General features: G+C 41.0%; 1 protein-coding gene across 1 annotated transcript in view; it reads left to right on the top strand.

Annotated features, from left to right (window-relative positions):
* The window catches only part of pappab (pregnancy-associated plasma protein A, pappalysin 1b), a 130169-nt gene that overhangs the window by 29857 nt on the left and 79048 nt on the right, over nucleotides 1–21264 (top strand). The window contains exons 3-7 of the mRNA XM_073841297.1: nucleotides 4321–4466; nucleotides 4574–4867; nucleotides 5012–5204; nucleotides 5959–6080; nucleotides 13840–14341. Of these exons, the coding sequence (XP_073697398.1) occupies nucleotides 4321–4466; nucleotides 4574–4867; nucleotides 5012–5204; nucleotides 5959–6080; nucleotides 13840–14341 (1257 nt within the window). The remainder of the gene's footprint in view (nucleotides 1–4320; nucleotides 4467–4573; nucleotides 4868–5011; nucleotides 5205–5958; nucleotides 6081–13839; nucleotides 14342–21264) is intronic.

The following is a 21264-nucleotide window of genomic DNA, read 5'->3' as shown; positions in this document are numbered from 1 at the left end:
TTGTTTTTTAAAGTAACGACCAAGTCATCACGATTTCAATTAAAATCCATAGATATAAAAAACTTAAAGCATATCACAATATCCTTTAACCTAGATAAATGTGTGCTATTAGGCTCATATCCAGTGTTGTGCAAGTTACTTCCAAAACGTAATACATTATATATTACTAGTTACTGTCTTTTAATAGTAATTAGTTACATTACAATATTACTGTCTCTAAATTGTAATGCGTTACACTACTTTTAAGTTACTGTTGAGTTACTTTCATCAAAATATCCACAGATTATAAAATGCCAAAAAAAAGTTTATAGCTGCTCATTATACATTAAATTTAGGATAGCTAGCATAAAATTATAAAAACATATTTAGGTAGGCCTACCGGTATGTCTATTAATGTTACGTTGTAGTTTAGGTTAAACACAGATAAGCACAAAACTCATTAATACTTTCAGAAATAACACCGGTAAATAAAGCGAAGTGTTATAATGTACAATCATTAAACACAATGAATAGCCTATAGGCTATTTTAAATGGTTTTCAGAACAACCAAGAATGAAGAATACAAGTTGCTAAACAAGCCAAAACGAATGAGGGTAAAAGCGAAACTAAAAACAAACGGTGTTGTTCTCGTGCAGCCTACCTCTCTCATTCTGCATCAATCCAATTAAATGTGTCCATATTCGTGATGTATTTGAATGCTAAACTATTATGTAAACCAGGATTTGTACTTAACGCGCTTATAAAACATCCTCCTCACATGAGCAAATATGTGTTTGGCCCGAGCTCAGGCTGACGGCACGGATACTATGCAGTACGCACTATTTCATTTGACCAGTGACTGTATTTTATTCTTATAATTAACAGACTGCAACTTTTGCAACGCTGTGTGTGCGTGAGGCGCCGGGGCAATCGAATAGCGGAATAACTCCGTCATTTTTGGTCATACAGATCATTTATAACTGCAGTGTGTTTACTTTTATTTCTGTCATCTTGGTTTCCTTTCCGTGAACTTTCATAGAGCGCCACTCCACACAAAAGTGAACCAAACTCAGCAGCATATGTCACTTAGTCTTTTCGTTTTGAAAATCAGATATATTTCGCGTATTCATCCATTTTATATGCGGACTATGATTTAATAAAAACAGATTTAGTCATTTTTAGCTTATTTTTTGTTGCTTATGCGCTCGTCCGTCATTTTTTCTCTTCTCCGACTCCGCAGCTCTCATCATTAGTTTAGTGGCACCAGTCTAGATGTTTCTAGGAGTTACTCGTGCTGTTTCTCCATAACGGGAGTGCGTCCATCTCATAAATCCGTCTCTGCAGTCATCTCAACCATCGAATTCCAGCAACAGGAAGACAAAATATTTTACTTGTGGACTTTTTTAATTCACAAATTAATGTTGAGTTAAAATATGTTGATGTAACTTGCGTTACTGAGATTGTAACGAGTAATATTATTACCCAAATTGTATTAGTAATGCGTTATATTACCGCGTTACAGCAAAAAGTAATAAACTACTGTAACATATTACTTTTGTAATGCGTTACTCCCAACACTGCTCATATCCAATCGTTTGTGCGGATAGTAAAGCTGAAGCACGCTTTGCAGAACATGGAAGTGCCAGCGCTATGTGAAACTTTTTTGCTCATAAAGGTAAGACTAATATATCATCCGAAACTGTAAAAAAATTATTAAAATAATTCAAATCGAAAACAAAACTTTTTCATTAGCTATAGGCCTAATCCATAAATATGCATTTAGGTATTAAAGGCGCGTCCAATGAGCAAATGGCGAGTCAGGATCGTCAACTTCATCTTTGTGTCAAATACTAGTTTATTAATAAATAATTCAAATATCTTCTTACTTTTTCCCCGACACATTCATGGTAATTATTTTTGCTAGGGCTTTGCAGTCAGCTTTAGCCTACTGCGTGCATTTAAACGTGGAGGCTCTCAAATATTACTCAATCTCTCTCTTTTTTTTTCTGTCTCTGTGTTAGTGGCGCAGCAGTCTGATCTTCTTCATTCATATTTAAGCGCGAATGAGAACCTTTTCGCGGGGGATGCAAGGTGTATGAAAAAAACCCCGAATATTCGAATCTCAAAATTTAAAATCGAATGCCAACCCACCGAACGAATATTCGAGTAATCGAATATTCTGGTCCAGCCCTATTCAGGTCCTTCAAATTCTTTGGATTTCCAGCATTTTTGTGTATTTGAACCCTTTCCAACAATGACTGTATGATTTTGAGATCCATCTGAGGACAACTGAGGGATAAGCATCACTCGCTGATGCTTCAGAAGGAAAAATGATGCATTACAAGCCGAGGAGTGAAAACTTTTAAACAGAACGGAAATGGGTAATGCCTAAATATTATATTTTTCCATTTAGCACTGCCCTACAGAAGCTACAGAAGATAGTTACATGTTACCCAGAAGACAAAATAAGAAATTTACCCTGATATTCAAATTAAAAAAGCTCTTATTGCATCGTTTTTCCTTCTGGAGCATTAGTGAACGTATGAACCTTCTGTAATAGTTGCATATGTTGTCCTGTGTGAAAAGGTGGATCTTAAAATCATACAGTCATTGTTGTAAAGGGTTAAAATACACAAAAATGCTGGAAAACCAAATAATTTGTTGAAGGCAGCAGGTAGTTTAACTGTAAAAATGGTGTCATTTTTTTAAATTCAAGTATTTTCTTTTAGTACTAAATAAACAATTACATGCATTTTGTACAATCTCTTTTATTTTGGAAAAAATAGCAAACATTTAGCAGATTTTGAAAGGGGGTGGAAACTTTTGACCTCAACTGTATAATGTCCATTAAAAGAGCTGGCTAATAAATGTGCTATCACAAACATTTTTATTTCGATGAAATATCATGGGCAAAAATGCTCCATTATATATTGTCAATAGCATAGAGATTAAAGCTTACAGCATAGCTTACACAAAAGTTAATATTAAAACAGCCAATTTATGTATTTATGTTGGTTTACACAGCAAATCTGTGAAATCTGTGTGTATTTCACCCACAAAAAACTGCAGTGGTAAATGTTACCACACATTTATGAGCGAGTTATTTATTTATTTGTTTTTGTGACTCAGAAAAACACATTGGAAGTTGCATGACCATGACCAAATGACTCCCAATGTGGTCACGAGTAATTTGTCAGTGTATCAGACAATACTGGTCATGTCATTTTTGAATGCTACTCACTAGAACAACTCTGCAAAGAAAACATTTCTTGACTTCGTGATTTCTGTGCAGCCAGTTAAGACTTGTATGGCTTAATATAAAGTAAACTATGTCTCTTACTGAAATATGTAGTAGAAAACCTATGAAAGATTTCTGTTATTTAAAATATTTCACATTGTTTCATACATATTTAGGACTATGGGGGCACCATTATTTTGATGACGTGAAATTGTTGCACTCGGTGAGCTGCTGGCACTACCTGTTGCTATTTTTACCACAACACAACTCAAAAAATAAAATACTGATACGATGACCACAGCAACTGAAAGAGCTTAAAGGTGGTGATGGATAAGCGTAGGTTTTAAACCAAATGCCGTACTAATGATTTCCCCACAAAGAGACTAAACGCCCCAGGATATAGAGTGAAATCAGTGCTGAGAAACTCCTACAATGGCTGCGGCATCATGACAAGGGTCAGGATGGCATTTAGTGTTTCTTGTCTCTGCCTTTTGTAAGCTCTTTCAGTAGCTGTGGTCGACTAAAGGCCTCAAAGGCATCAGGGCTAAAGTGGAGAGAACAAAGACGCTGGTCTTTAGGAAGTTTTATTCATTCACAGCCATCTTCCCATTCTTTTCTCCTCTTCTTATCGAAGACTTACATCGCTTCTTTTGTTGCCCTTCGACTGAAAATTACAACTTAAATCCACACAATGTGGCATCTTATCAGTATTTTATTTTCCAAGTAGCGCCAGTAGCTCACCGAGTGCAACCATTTCACGTCATCTAAATAATTGTGCAAAATATGTATAAAATGATCAGATTTTTTTAAATAACGTAAATCTTACATGGGTTTTCTTTTACATATTTCAATAAGAGACATCAATTATGTTAGATTATGTTATGTATATCCGGGGTTCCCTTAAATAGTGAGTGACTTCTATATGGTTGGAAACATAAGAACATATGCATGAAAAGGACAAGCAGCAGTTTTTCAACTTTTCTGAAAATTATTTTGTACAGGATTCAGTGTGTTGATTGTAAGGTCCAGTTTACAGTATACATTTGATTTTAAAAACATTTTGAATATTTGGTGTGTTAATAATACATCTTTTTGTTCTATAGGGCTTACATGAACGTGAAGGAGCTGAAAGAGGTTTTGAATTTGGATGGATCTACACACTTGAACATCTTCTTTGCTAACTCATCTGATGAAGACGTGGCTGGCGTGGGCACTTGGCCCTGGGATAAAGAAGCTTTAACACATTTAGGTAAATAAATAAATTTATAAACTTTGTTGTCATCAGAAAAAAAGACTTTGAACAGCTACCAAAAAGGATGATGCTTACAATACCTGTTCTCTCTGTCTTTTTTTGAGGTGGGATTGTATTAAACCCTTTATTTTATGGTACGTTTGGCCACACTCACACTATGATCCATGAGATTGGCCACAGCCTTGGACTGTACCACGTCTTCAGGGGAATCTCAGAGGTGGAGTCTTGTAACGATGCCTGCTTGGAGACTGAACCGTCTCTTGAGACAGGAGATCTGTGTGTGGATACCAATCCCACACCCAAGTACAAGTACTGCAGAGATCCTGAGCCAGGCAACGACACCTGCGGCAGACGTCATTTCAAAAACACCCCCTTCAACAATTACATGAGCTATGCTGGTGAGACATATATTAACTCTAAGTGTCTGCTGAGTTGAAGATTTTGGCAGACACTTTTTTTTTGCATTTTCTGGACAGGAAATCTGTGAAATAAATGTAAAGTTAGTGTAACACCTGAGATTTCTTTGTTTTGTTCCTATAAAGATGATGACTGCACAGATTCCTTCACGCTGAACCAGGTGGCCCGGATGCACTGTTACCTGGATCTGATCTACCAGTCTTGGAGACCTGGCAGTAAACCAGCTCCTGTTCCTCTACCTCCTCGAGTAACAGCGCAGGACCAAGACTCTATTACACTAGAGTGGTTCCCTGCCCTCACTGGCCACTACTTAGACAGGTGAAAAGAACTAAGAGCCAAAGATATTTCTAGATAGATTAATCACGAAAATATTTATTAAACACTAATAAAATCATTATATTATCAAAATATTAACACATGATTTCCTCTAGAATTAAAAAATATTTCATTTGAATATGAGTAGTTTTAAAAATTGTTTATTTTGTTTTTTATTTTTATTATTATTATTATTTTTAAGGTTTTAAACTGTATGTAGAAATGTCCCAACAAAAATATTCTTATATAAACGATACAAATAAAACATACAGCTTATATATAATATTTAGAACTCCTGAGGTTGAAGGCAGTATTTTCTGAAGGTTAAGCAGCTCCTTTCAGTAAACATTTATTTTAAGAAAACAAACAAAAAAAAAATTAGGCTCTATTTTGTACAAACTACTTGATGAAAGAGAAACCTGATACAAAATCTTATGCACTGCACTAATGTAGTGATGTTTTGAGTGTCTTCAAGGCTTATTTCAGTAGTTAATTTTTATATGTTTAATTAGGTTTTATTAGTTCATTCCCGAAATTCTTATGTAATGCAAGTACCCCAATAAAAAATAATGGTGAGATGCTAAGCAAGTCAAGGTCAATCATGTCAATAACGATTAAAGTTTATGTAGTGCAGTAGTGCACATAGCAGGTTGAAAAATGTTTTAAAAATGTTTTTAGCAATTTTTAAAGCCATGATGAGATTATTGAGGTGTTGCTGTGTCTAAGTTGCGACCTTGGCTGTCTGTTGATTTCCTAGAGAAGTGGGATCAGTTTGTGACAGATGTACTGAAGTTGGGGTGCTCCTGCAGTATGCCTCAAACTCCTCATCTCCCAGACCCTGCGCTCCCTCTGGCCACTGGAGCCCTCGTGAAGCAGAAGGTAAGGCTCAATAACACTACTGAATCCTTTGCCTAAATTACAGTATCATCCATGACCACACAAACCCCGTCCTGTTTTGACTGCCATACATTTTAGGGTGTGTTCACACTTGTATTTCGGTTCGTTTAGTTTATTTGGTCCGGACCAAAAAGAAAATTGATACATTTGGTCCGGGTCCGCTTGAGCGTTCACACTGGCATTTTTTAGCGAACCTAAAGATATCGAAACTAAAAGCACAGTGATACATTCACAACCTGATTGGTCGGGTTGAATGACGTATACCTTGTGACGAAACTCAAAGAACACCCCAAACAAAAAATTTGTTTAATATTAACAAATACCCTATCTGTATTGAACCGGAGAGCGCAGAGTATGCATGCACAGAGTATGCATGCGCATCGCAGAGCTAGACAAGATGGAGCATTTGTGGTTAAAAAGTGTATAAATATTAATTTATTTAAGAAAATGACAGATCGTTTCGCTAGATAAGACCCTTATTCCTCGGCTGAGATCACTGGAGCCCTTTGAAGCTGCATTTTAAAAATTCAAACTCACGGCACCGTTGAAGTCGACTATATGGACTAAAATATAATTTTTTTTACGAATGAAGAAAGAAAGACAAGAAGATCTTGGATTATCTTTAAATTTTTGTTCTGGAACTAATTCTTTAAGTCAAATACACTTAATGCCGTCAGCTGGACTAAGCACATTTGCATGTACATGCATTGTTGCGTGTACGTATGACTTTATTTTCACCACCTGCAAACTCACAAAAAGCTCATAAAAGACACTTTACCGCCTCGCTTCTCCATGTTTCCCCTCATTTTATTTTGGATACACTGCTTGTTTGTGAAATCATGTTATATAGCATCACATCTTGTCATTAATGCTTTCTATTTATGGTTCATTTCTAAGTATATGGTCCTTGTTGCGTTCATATTTCTTTTGAACTGCACCAGAGTTCATTTAAAAGCGTAACGAGACCCATCTTTTTAGCGGCCTCAGACCGCTTGGGTTCGGATGGGAGCATGTACACTTACTCAAATGAACGTACTAACAGAGAAATCGCACCAGAGTTCGTTTTAATCGAACCAAACGTGACAAGTATGAACACCCCCTTAAAGTCCGATTTTGTTGAAAGCAGACTGGCCCAGGGTGCATTTCCCAAAAACAGTGAAGTAGTCCTCAGATGCCACGTTTGTTACAGCAGCATCTTGGAAATCTTGAATCAATCAATTAGTAGAAGTTCTTATTCCACCACCTGCACATGATGTCATCAACAGCAGTCCTGTCTCGTTCAAACGATGGAGGTGTGACATTGTGACTATGATTTCGGAAAATAGTCATAGCTAGTTGGTTAGTGTCTCTAACGACACACTGTACTATGGTAGATACATCATTGTATGGTAAATGCAGCCCAGTCCAAAATCGAAGGTACAACCTCACTTTTAATTAATTGAACTCTAACAGCTTTTTAAACTGTTATTGTAGTGCTGTTCACAAAATGTTCTAGAACATAACAATAGCATAATAGCTTTTTAACGGTTGAATTCACAAACACATTAAGTCATAATAAATCTCATTGTGTATGATGAGACTTACAGGCCATTTAGTGGTTTTGTTAGTGGCCTACTTGAATCATTTTAGGAGGCTTCCTGTTTGGATTTAAGCTGACTGCTTTGGCACGCTGAAAAGGGACCTGTTTCTGTTGACACTTGGAAATTGTGTTCAATTGGTGAGTGCCGTTCAAAACCATTAATGTGCAGTTTTATTGAGTGGGATAAATGATTAAAGCATTGCACCCAATGCAGGTTGCCAAGTGAGGCCAATATTGGATGGAACAGCAAAGTAATCTATGAGGAGAAGAACTAAAAATGTGGAAAAAATTAGTCATAGGGGTTGTCGTAAATTTCGATTTTCTCATGTGTTTATTTTAAGGCTAGAAAAATGTGGACATATGGAAGAATTGGTCCATAGAGCTTTGTGCACATAAATGAATGTTTTTTACCACGGGGAATGACTCATGTTTTCCTGCGCTGTATCAATGATCTTGCCCTCGCAGTTCAACCTTTGATCTGGTATAACAGAACGAAGCCAAACTGCCATGGTCAGGCTGTTCTTACCGGAATTCCGAGGAATCCGTTTTTTCTTCAATTATTTTATGAGTGCAGAGTATCTTTATAACTTACCCAAGTGCTCGAGAGGCACTAGGCCCTGACGGCCATGACATATGCCCACTATTTTAGCTCAAACTGCAAAAGCGCTTGAAAAAGTGAATTGGACTTGACATTGAAATGTTGAAAACAACTTCAGAGACCTACATTCCAGAGGCTGGCTGTTTTTCTGTTTAATTACTTAATCGCTTCATTTGGGTTGCTTTTAAAAATGGGTGAGTCAGGCTTGTGGCGGGCAGAGCCGTAAGTGCATGCTTGTATCCCTCAAAGCCAAGTTGGCCCAGCAGTGGCTACACGCAGTCAGCTGAGAAGGCATGCCCAGGCTTGCCATGGCCACAACGCCTTAACTATGCTTTGCACTTGGATGGCTTCCCCGGTGTACTCCATTGCCCGGGCCATCTTTCCACTGTTTACAATCGGATACAAAACCTGACTTTGACAACCTACAGCTGGCTTGAATCTCTGCCCTCCGCTGCTCTCAGAAAATCACCTGCCTGCAGTGCTCACCTCATCCAATGCTTGCCCCCTTGTCCTCAATCATCTAGGTTAAAAAAGCAATTTTTTCCCTGCCGTTCCAGTGTCCTTAGTTGACTTTTTGGACGCGAGCATTATGGCAGCGATGCCCTTATCGTGTTGCTGGAATTCAATAAAAGAACAACACGGGCACAACAAATGGATGGATGCGAGAGTGCTATGCAAAGTCAACTCGATTTGCTACGCAAATTACTCTGTGGTTTCTTGTGCTCATGAGAAAGATCCCACAGTTGATTGAAAACATGAAGAAGACGAGAATGAATGTGAGACACAAAACCAGGAATGCTTGGAATGACTTGTGTCTCCGTCCCACTCTTACCTCAACGCTTCGCTTGTCTGCCATGCCCCCATTGCCCAGATCCCGATTGTGTCAGCGAGCCCTGCTGACCGGCAAGATTTTCCAGTGTGACTATCAATAACCTTTTTTATTTAGATCTGAACTTTTTGGTTAGTTTGATGTGAGTTTGGTTCGTTTGATGAGAGGCTTGTGATATAACTTTTTGGTTTGTTTTGGAAAGTCCAGTTCTGCTTGATGGCATGCACTATTTCTGGCTTTGTCCTTTTCCCCCTTTTCCATCTAATATTTCTTCTAATATTCCCTTGATCAGCAGCTGAGGTACATGGGGGATCTATGTGGGAGACACTTAGCAAAAATGTGTACATTTGATACTGCAAAAATGCAGGTTGTTTCAGAACATCCTCATTTGTTTTTGCCATCTAATTGAGCAACAAATACCCACCCTAGAACAACGGTGATATCTGAGTCAGACGTGCGAGGGAGGTTACCTAGATGCTTGGCTGAGGTCAACCAAATAAACATTAACAAAACTTTTGCCCAACGCTTTTTCCATTTGTCATTTAACTTGTAGTCAGACTACAAATGATGCTTGACTGAGGTCAACCAAAATAAACGTGAAAGAAGCTTTTACCTCACCTTTTTTCCATTCGTCATGCAACCAGTCAGATCAAAAACCAGCACTGTAAAAGCAACAGTGGCTTCAAAAAGGAATGATTAAAACACACTTAAAATATATAAATGTCTTTACATTAAGCATGAGTAAGAAATATCAGAAAGAAAGATTGGTAGGTTTATTTTTACTCATTTTTCTCATCACAACATAAATAGTCATACAGAATACACACACACACATTTTAGACAGAAACGGGGGCAAAATAAAACGAAATAAATAAATAACGTCAGAGGAGATCTAAAATATAAAGCTAATATGGCAGTCATTGGACATGGATTTTTTTCCAGTGCAAGAATATTAGCATGCTTTGTCCACATTTTGGTTTATTAGGTTTGTATTTCAAACAAAAATCATTCAAAATTAAGATTAAAACATAATTGGACACTTTTTGGATGTGGTTCCTTAGTCCTTAATAAAACATGTTCATAGTTAATGTGATGAGCTACACCTGTGCTTACTTTGCTAGGAAATGTGTGAACTTGGGGAGAACTGACTTCATACATAAACTTAAATCACTTCAGCACCAGTTGGTTAGAAGTCTTTGCCAAAAAGTGTCAGGAAAATGAGTTCTAAGAAAAATTCTAGCAGCATATATTTTCAGCTGCCATTTGGTATTTCCATAGCCAACGCAATCACACATATTTAAGTGAGGCTTATTAGTGTCCAAATTGTATTGTTTGCATCTTCTTAGTGGTGTTTTAAATAATTCTTATTTGGAAATATTTTTGGAAAATTTCAAAAATATTACTTTACGTGCCAACTTTATTCTGTTAGCCAACAAAGGTGGACAGAATTAAATGAATAATCCTCTACAGAAACTCATCAGTATCATATAAATTAATAATTATCTGTGCTTAGTATAGCCATAAGCTTGTAGCTGTTGGCCACTGCTGTAGGTCTCATTTAAGCACATTTTCCTTCAGAGCTTCAGTGGGGCCTCCCTGTCAGGCTCACCCCCTCTCTGGGCCCTCCCCCTTCAGCTGCCTCACAATGACCTCTTGACAGTTTCTAAAAAGGAAAAACTGGGCCCAGGGCCAGAATTCTCCCCATGACCTCCTGCCACTTCACTGAAGAACATCATTTGGCCCTCTTAGAAACTGTTTGTTTGTTTTTGAAATGCCATTCATTAATCCAAGAACCCAGTAATCATACGTAATATCAGAAGTCATTGCAACTGATATTGTTCAGGATCATATCTACAGTTTTTGTTGTTCATCTGTAAATAATTAGCAGTGCTTGCTAAGGCAAACATGGGTATTACTATTGGTCATACTTAGGTTTAAGGGTTTAACCACATTGCAATACCCTGGCAAGCACGCTAGCATCCTGTCGACATCAATCTCTCATTTTCATAACCTCACAGTGTTTAAGGGGAAATAACATGACATTAGCTTGTGCTACCAAGTTTGAAACATGTTGACTAGAGAATACAGTCTTGGTTTTCAAGGATTCTGTAGAAGGATTGACTCATTTAGAGTAATTTGTTTGTTAACTGGACTACACTGCTTGCACTGTATGTGTTTGAGTTACTAAAAATAATCAGTTCATAAGAGTCATTTGTGTGTGAATCAGACAGCACTGGTCACGCTGTATGTTGTGAACAGTCTAAAAGGACACTTAGATGGAAAAACATTTCCGATTAATCGCCTAGACAAAAGAGTCTTGGTTTTCATCTTTTTCTGTCCTCCTTAGGTCCACCAGACATAGTGGGATTCAGTTTAAGGATTGACTCATTTAGAGTCACTTGTTTGTGAATTGGAGTATGCTGTTTATGTTATATATGTTTTTGATTCACTAAAAAGAATCAGTTCATTAGAGTCATTTGTGTATGAATCAGTCAACACTGGTCACGCTGTTTGTTGTCTGCAGTCTGAAAGGACATTCAGATGGAAAAACATTAGCAATTAAATGCTTAGACAAGAGTCTTGGTTTTCGTCTTTTACTGTCCTCCTTATGCCCACCAGATATAGATTCAGTTTAAGATTTTCTGATTAATCGCCTAGACAAAAGAGTCTTAGTGTACATCTTTTGCTGGCCTTCTTAAGCCGGGTGCACACCATGCGATTTTGGCCACGATTCGGCTGCCTGAGACAAATTTTAAAAATCCTAAAAGATTCCTTTAATCCTAAGATCAAATCTGTAGTCTTTGATTGTTTATAGGTTGATAATGGTTGATAATAGGTTCATGTCGTACAGTCTGACATTAATAACACCAGAGATCCCACAGTGTGAAATGATCAGCATGTCCGTTCAGTCTGACAAGTACAATCCTAAAGGACTTAAAAATAAATCGCAATCCACCAGACATAGAAAGATTCAGTTTAAAGACTGACTCATTTAGAGTCACTTGTTTGTGAATTGGAGTATGCGGCTTGTGCTGTATGTTTCTGATTCACTAAAATCAATTCATTAGAGTCATTTGTGTGTGAATCAGACAGCACTGGTCACGCTGTATGTTGTGAACAGTCTAAAAGGACACTTAGATGGAAAAACATTTCCGATTAATCGCCTAGACAAAAGAGTCTTGGTTTTCATCTTTTTCTGTCCTCCTTAGGTCCACCAGACATAGTGGGATTCAGTTTAAGGATTGACTCATTTAGAGTCACTTGTTTGTGAATTGGAGTATGCTGTTTATGCTATATATGTTTTTGATTCACTAAAAAGAATCAGTTCATTAGAGTCATTTGTTTATGAATCAGTCAACACTGGTCACGCTGTTTGTTGTCTGCAGTCTGAAAGGACATTCAGATGGAAAAACATTAGCAATTAAATGCTTAGACAAGAGTCTTGGTTTTCGTCTTTTACTGTCCTCCTTATGTCCACCAGATACAGATTCAGTTTAAGATTTTCTGATTAATCGCCTAGACAAGAGTCTTAGTGTACATCTTTTGCTGTCCTCCTTAAGCCGGGTGCACACCATGCGATTTTGGCCACGATTCGGCTGCCTGAGACAAATTTTAAAAATCCTAAAAGATTCCTTTAATCCTAAGATCAAATCTGTAGTCTTTGATTGTTTATAGGTTGATAATGGTTGATAATAGGTTCATGTCGTACAGTCTGACATTAATAACACCAGAGATCCCACAGTGTGAAATGATCAGCATGTCCGTTCAGTCTGACAAGTACAATCCTAAAGGACTTGCAATCCACCAGACATAGAAAGATTCAGTTTAAAGACTGACTCATTTAGTCACTTGTTTGTGAATTGGAGTATGCGGCTTGTGCTGTATGTTTCTGATTCACTAAAATCAATTCATTAGAGTCATTTGTGTGTGAATCAGACAACACTGGTCACGCTGTATGTTGTCTGCAGTGTAAAAGGACATTCAGATGAAAAAACATTTTCATGAAACAGACAACATTGGTCACACCGAGAAGAATTCAGTTTGAGGATTGACTTATTTTGAGTCATTGGTTTGTAAACTGGATTACGTCGCTTGTGCTGTACGTTTCTGATTCACTATAAAGAATCAGTTAATAGGCGTAATTTGTGTTTGAATCAGACAACTCTGGTCAAAGTATGTTGTGTGCAGGTCTTTTACTATCCTCCTTAAGTCCACCAGACATTAGAAATATTCAGTTTAAGGATCGACTCATTCAGAGTCATTTATTTGTGAATTGGAGTACACGACTTGTGCTGTAAGTTTCTGATTCACTAAAAAGAATTCAGTTCACAAGAGACATTTGTGTGTGAAGTATCACTTCCGATTAATCTGCAAATTTTTGTCTCCAAACCCAGTTGTGAACGCCTGCAATGAATTCCGGATAACGTCTTGAACAATCATGAAATTTAAAAGTAGGATCCAATTTCTAAAGGGCTTTTTATAATCTGGTAAAATGGTGGGCCTATTGAACATCCATTATTTCTTTTTGGCAATATTGCTATTGTTCATACTTTGGGTTTAAGGGTTTTCAAACCACATAGCAGTACCCTGGCAAGCACGCTAACATCCTGGCAGCATCAGTATACCCCTCTTATTTTCATAACCTCAAAGTGTATAAGGGGAATAATGACATTAACTTGTGCTACCAAGTTTGAATCATGTTGACTGTGTTTTCATTCTTTGCTGTCCTTTGTAGGTCCACCAGATGTAGAGCAGGCCTGTGAAGCGAGCGTCAGCACTTGGAGCCCCAATGCCGGCTTAGACTCAAGTAGCGTTGGCTCAGCGTCTTGCCCACCCCAGGGCTGTATGCTGCAGCTCGAGTTTGCCTATCCACTGGTGCCGGACTCCCTCACTGTATGGGTCACCTTCTTCTCCCCAGAGGAGCTTGGGCTGCCTGCAATCCACGACATCCTTCTGCTGACCCTCAGTGGTAACAACATCTCGCTGGGTCCACAGTATGTGTTCTGTGACACACCATTGACCCTTAAGCTAGATGTAAAGGAGGAAGTGTATGGGGTGCAGTTCTTCACCATGGAGCAGCACTTGGAAATCGACGCCACGTTGCTTGCCTCAAAGCCAGACAATCCTTTGTGCCGGTCATGTCATCCTCTACGCTATAGACTGATTCGTCAACCACCGTTCACACATTCACCACATGGGCTGATCCTTCAAGAACCCACTCTGAGATATGTGGACAGGTAAGGATTAGATGTGTATATAATTAGTGGTGCTTGCCATAGGCAAAGCATCACTATTATTATCTCACATACTTAATATTATTCTTCTTTTTATTCTTCCGTACACATTTCGGCGCGTAACTAGTCCCGCAGTTTTTGTCCTAGACCCTCGAAACGGGCGTCAAATCGTGCGTCCTATATAGACTCGGTGTGCTATGACTTTTATAAGGGATCGGGGGTACGATGATGTCACACGGGGCAAAAAACCACCCCAAAATTTACAACGACAATGCATTACGGCCAACTTTAACGGGACGTAGCGCAGACCCAGAATTTCGTAGAAACACGTGATTCACCACAACTGGAGAGGCTGTCAAGCTGTGCAAGAAGACATCTCGCAATGGGGTGTAAGTTGTACCCCTGGGGCGCAAATGCCCCTCTTTCGTTCAAATTTTGGCGCGCCCCTCGTCCCGCAATTTTTGACGTAGACCCTCGAAATGGGCGTCAAATTGTGCGGCCAATACGGGAATGTAGATCCCCGACTTTTATAAGCGATCAGGGGTACGATGATGTCACAGCCAATTTTTATTCGGCCCCAAAATCCCATAGACAACGCATTGGGACGAATTTTGACGGGACGTAGCGCCAAGCAAGAATTTCGTAGAAACACGTGATTCGCCACATCTGGAGAGGCTATCAAGCTGTGCGAGAAGACTCCTCGCAATGGGGTAAAAGTTGTACCCCTGAGGTGCAAGAGCTCTCCAAATTTCCCCCATTGACTTATAATGGTGAAGGGACGTCCCATGAAAACCCATGGTAATTTACATAGGGATTTTGCATTGGGTATAACTCATGGTGCGTTCACACCGGACGCGACTTGCGCGGAAAAAACGCGCTATTCGCGCATAGTTGAACGCTTGAACATTTGAGTTTACTCGCGCCATTCGCGCGGTAAAATTCGCGTCATTCGCGCGTGACATTTTCTTCACAACAGACGCGAATTCGCGTCAAGGGAGGGGCTTCTGCCACTCGTCAGCGGGGAAGTAACTTAGTTGTAAAATAGGTGAATGAGCTCAATTTGCCAGCTTTAGCTTGCTTGTAGTCTCAATATGTATGTATATGTAGGTTAAATTGAGTAAAGAGCGTTTTTTAAAACTAACCAGATTGTCCGACGTCTTCACTCACTTTATTCTTAGCAAGATCCTTTTTATTCCTCTTTCTACAAAAGTCCAAAGATGTATCTTACAGCTCCGAGGAACCACAGACAGCAACGGTGATTTTGTCCGCCATTGTTGTTTCGGATTTCTGCCTCCGTCACTACTAGAGCAAGCTCCTGATTGGTTACCGCGGCGCGGAATTCCGCCGAAGTTCAGATTTTTGAACTCGCGCGTTTCGCGCGATTCGCGCGAATGGCGCGGCAATCGCTTGAACGCTCAATGCGCGCCGCGCCATTCGCGCTATTCGCGCGTTTCGCGCCGCCTCATTCGCGCGTTTCGCGCCGCAGGATGGCTATTCGCGTCTTTGCATTGACTTAACATGTAAATCACTCGCGCTTGCCGCTTCATTCGCGTCCGGTGTGAACGCACCTTTAGCATCACATTGGCCTAGAGACATGGAGGCGGGGTCATTTTACTCAGATGACCAATCAGAGTCTCCGGATCATCATGAAGGTGTAAAGCCACGCCCTAGCAACCATTTAGGGCACCCTAGCAACTGATCCCATAGACTTCCATTATCAGGGCCCAGATGCATATCTCTGGATCAGAGTGTCATAGAGACATGGGGGCGGACTCGTTTGAGTCGGGGCAGCAAACGCCCAATCACCAATCAACATTGACACTCCCTAGCAACCAAACAGAGTACCCTAGCAACCCAAAGCCACACAGGCATATCTTCAGACCTGAATGTCACAGAGACATTGGGGTTGGTTTATATCACTCATACTGGCAACTACACTTTACAGTGTCGTCATTGGCCACTCCCTAGCAACCAAACAGAGTACCCTAGCAACCCGAAGCCACACAGGCATATCTTTAGACCTGAATGTTACAGAGACATGGGGGTTGGTTTATGTCACTCATACTGGCAACTACACTTTACAGTGTCGTCATTGGCCACTCCCTAGCAACCAAACAGAGTACCCTAGCAACCCAAAGCCACACAGGCATATCTTCACACCTGAATGTCACAGAGACATGGGGGTTGGTTTAAATCACTCATACTGGCAACTACACTTTACATTGTCGTTATTGGCCACTCCCTAGCAAACAAACAGAGTACCCTAGCAACCTAAAGCCACACAGGCATATCTTCTGACCTGAATATCACAGAGACATGGGTGTTGGTTTAAATCACTCATACTGGCAACTACACTTTACAGTGTCGTTATTGGACACTCACTAGCAACCAAACAGAGTACCCTAGCAACCAATTAGCAAGACCTATATCTTTGTATCAGAATGTCGCATAGACATGGGAGTTGCTACTTTTGACTCATGCTAGCAAATTCTCAACATGCTATACATGCTAGCACTCAATGACTGCATGCTAATAGCAATTAGCTAAGGGCTAATCAGGCAAAGACCTCTATAACACTCCATAGTAATGATCTTTGACAACTAGCAACTGCCTACCAATGCCCTAGCAACCACCCGGGTACCCTAGCAACTGCATATAAACGGCCCTAGTAACCACCCAAGTACCCCAGCAACCACCCTGGGTACCCTAGCAACTGCCCTAGCAACCACTCCGAGTACCCTAGCAACCACATAGCAACACCCTAGCAACCACCCCAGGTACCCTAGCAACCACATAGCAACACCTTAGCAACCACCCTGGGTACCCTAGCAACGGCCCTAGCAACCACCCCGGGTACCCTAGCAACCGCATAGCAACACCCTAGCAACCACCCTGGGTACCCTAGCAACCGCCCTAGCAACCACCCCGGGTACCATAGCAACCGCATAGCAACACCTTAGCAACCACCCTGGGTACCCTAGCAACGGCCCTAGCAACCACCCCAGGTACCGTAGCAACACCCTAGCAACCACCCTGGGTACCCTAGCAACCACATAGCAACACCTTAGCAACACCCTGGGTACCCTAGCAACGGCCCTAGCAACCACCCCGGGTACCCTAGCAACTGCATAGCAACACCCTAGCAACCACCATGGGTACCCTAGCAACCGCATAGCAACACCCTAGCAACCACCCCGGGTACCCTAGCAACGGCCCTAGCAACCACCCTGTGTACCCTAGCAACCGCATAGCAACACTGTTTGTCGTAGATCCACCAATGAGGTGTCAAATCGACCGGCTCATTGAGGAGAGGTGTGCTATGACTTTTCTAAGCGATCGGACTTACAATGTTCACACAGCGGAGGAAAAAGCGGGCTAAAAAATCCCATTGATTTACAATGGCAGAATGTCTGTGAATTTGAATCTCAACTGTCACTTTCTCTCACACACACACACACACACAGGCCCATAGGAACTTTGGTGCGTAATTTTTCCGGCACCGTTTGCCATAGACCCATGAATGAGGTGTCAAATGTTGCAGCTTATTGAGGAGAAGTGTGCTATGACTTTTCGGAGCGATTGGAGCTACGATGTTCAAACAGCGCACGAAAAAGTGGGCAAAAATATCCCATAGACTTTCATTGGCAGAATGTTCATTCAGGCCCAAAGGTAATTCGACGTGTAACTCGTCCCACACCGTTTGTCATAGACCCATGAATGAGGTCTCAAATCGACCAGCTCATTGAGGAGAGGTGTGCTATGACTTTTCTAAGCAATCGGACCTACGATGTTCACACAGCGGAGGAAAAATCCGGCTACAAAATCCCATTGATTTACAATGGCAGAATATCTGTGAATTTGAATCTCAACTGTCACTTTCTCACACACACACACACACACACACACACACACACACACACACACACACACACACACACACACACACACACACACACACAGGCCCATAGGAACTTCGGTGCGTAATTTGTCCGACACTGTTTGCCGTAGACCCATGAATGAGGTGTCAAATGTTGCGGCTTATTGAGGAGAAGTGTGCTGTGACTTTTCGGAGCGATTGGAGCTACGATGTTCAAACAGCACACGAAAAAGTGGGCAAAAATATCCCATAGACTTTCATTGGCAGAATGTTCATTCAGGCCCAAAGGTACTTTGACGTGTAACTCGTCCCACACCGTTTGTCATAGACCCATGAATGATGTCTCAAATCGACCGGCTTATTGAGGAGAGGTGTGCTATGACTTTTCTAAGCGATCGGACTTACGATGTTCACACAGCTCACGAAAAAGCGGGCAAATAAATCCCATTTATTTACAATCAGTATTACTATTACTGTTCACCCTGACAAAACTTCGGCGCGCTACTCCTCCCACACCGTTTGTCGTAGATCCACCAATGAGGTGTCAAATTGACCGGCTCATTGAGGAGAGATGTGCTATGACTTTTCTAAGCAATCGGATCTACGATGTTCACACAGCGGAGGAAAAATCCGGCTACAAAATCCCATTGATTTACAATGGCAGAATGTCTGTGAATTTGAATCTCAACTGTCACTTTCTCACACACACATACACACACAGGCCCATAGGAAATTCGGTGCGTAATTTGTCCGGCACTGTTTGCCGTAGACCCATGAATGAGGTGTCAAATGTTGCGTCTTATTGAGGAGAAGTGTGCTGTGACTTTTCGGAGCGATTGGAGCTACGATGTTCAAACAGCACACGAAAAAGTGGGCAAAAATATCCCATAGACTTTCATTGGCAGAATGTTCATTCAGGCCCAAAGGTACTTTGACGTGTAACTCGTCCCACACCGTTTGTCATAGACCCATGAATGATGTCTCAAATCGACCGGCTTATTGAGGAGAGGTGTGCTATGAATTTTTGAAGCGATCGGGCGTACGATTATCGTAAAGCAGGTGAGAAATTTGGGAAAAATCTCCGATAGACTTAACATTGCCATACAATTTATGAGATCATATCTTTGGATCAGAAAGACATAGGGGCTTGTGGTTGGGCTCTTTTGACTCGGCTTATAAGTAGTGACCTTCATAGCCACACCCTAGCAACCAATTACATCACCCTAGCAACCGAGGGCCGAGTTTTGCCACAGCAAGCACCACTCACATTTTCTTCAGGAAATGTACATATCTAGTTAGTGGTGCTTGCCATAGGCAAAGCATCACTATTATTATCTCACATACTTATTATTATTAGTGGTGCTTGCCATAGGCAAAGCATCACTATTATTATCTCACATACTTATTATTATTATTATAATTATACTAGATTCCGTACACATTTCGGCGCGTAACTAGTCCCGCAGTTTTTGTCGTAGACCCTCGAAACAGGCGTCAAATCGTGCGTCCTATATAGACTCGGTGTGCTATGACTTTTATAAGGGATCGGGGGTACGATGATGTCACACGGGGCAAAAAACCACCCCAAAATTTACAACGACAATGCATTACGGCCAACTTTGACGGGACGTAGCGCAGACCAAGAATTTCGTAGAAACACGTGATTCACCACATTTGGAGAGACTGTCAAGCTGTGGGAGAACATATCTCGCAATGGGGTGTAAGTTGTACCCCTGGGGCGCAAATGCCCCTCTTTCGTTCAAATTTTGGCGCGTCCCTCGTCCCACAATTTTTGTCGTAGACCCTCGAAATGGGCGTCAAATTGTGCGGCCAATACGGGACTGTAAATCCCCGACTTTTATAAGCGATCAGGGGTACGATGATGTCACCTGGGGTAATAATTCGGCCCCAAAATCCCATAGACAACGCATTGGGACGAATTTTGACGGGACGTAGCGCCAAGCAAGAATTTCGTAGAAACACGTGATTCGCCACATCTGGAGAGGCTATCAAGCTGTGCGAGAAGACTCCTCGCAATGGGGTAAAAGTTGTACCCCTGGGGTGCAAGAGCTCTCCAAATTTGCCCCATTGACTTTCTATGGTAAGGGACGTCCCATGAAAACCCATTGTAATTTACATAGGGATTTTGCATTGGGCATAACTCAGCATCACATTGGCCTAGAGACATGGAGGCGGGTTCATTTTACTCAGATGGCCAATCAGACTCTCCGGATTATCATGAAGGTGTCAAGCCACGCCCTAGCAACCATTTAGGGCACCCTAGCAACTGATCCCATAGACTTCCATTATAAGGGCCCAGATGCATATCTCTGGATCAGAGTGTCATAGAGACATGGGGGCGGACTCCTTTGAGTCGGGGCAGCAAACGCCCAATCACCAATCAACATTGACACTCCCTAGCAACCAAACAGAGTACCCTAGCAACCCAAACCCACACAGGCATATCTTTAGACCTGAATGTCACAGAGACATGGGGGTTGGTTTAAATCACTCATACTGGCAACTACACTTTACAGTGTCGTCATTGGCCACTCCCTAGCAACCAAACAGAGTACCCTAGCAACCCAAAGCCACACAGCCATATCTTCACACCTGAATGTCACAGAGACATGGGGGTTGGTTTAAATCACTCATACTGGCAACTACACTTTACATTGTCGTTATTGGCCACTCCCTAGCAACCAAACAGAGTACCCTAGCAACCCAAAGCCACACAGGCATATCTTCACACCTGAATGTCACAGAGACATGGGGGTTGGTTTAAATCACTCATACTGGCAACTACACTTTACATTGTCGTTATTGGCCACTCCCTAGCAACCAAACAGAGTACCCTAGCAACCCAAAGCCACACAGGCATATCTTCACACCTGAATGTCACAGGGATATGGGGGTTGGTTTAAATCACTCATACTGGCAACTACACTTTACATTGTCGTCATTGGCCACTCCCTAGCAACCAAACAGAGTACCCTAGCAACCAATTAGCAAGACCAATATCTTTGTATCAGAAAGTCGCATAGACATG

The sequence above is a fragment of the Garra rufa genome, chromosome 5 (assembly GCF_049309525.1).
Source record: "Garra rufa chromosome 5, GarRuf1.0, whole genome shotgun sequence".
NCBI lineage: Eukaryota > Metazoa > Chordata > Actinopteri > Cypriniformes > Cyprinidae > Garra > Garra rufa.
This window is presented reverse-complemented; position numbering and strand designations above follow the sequence as displayed.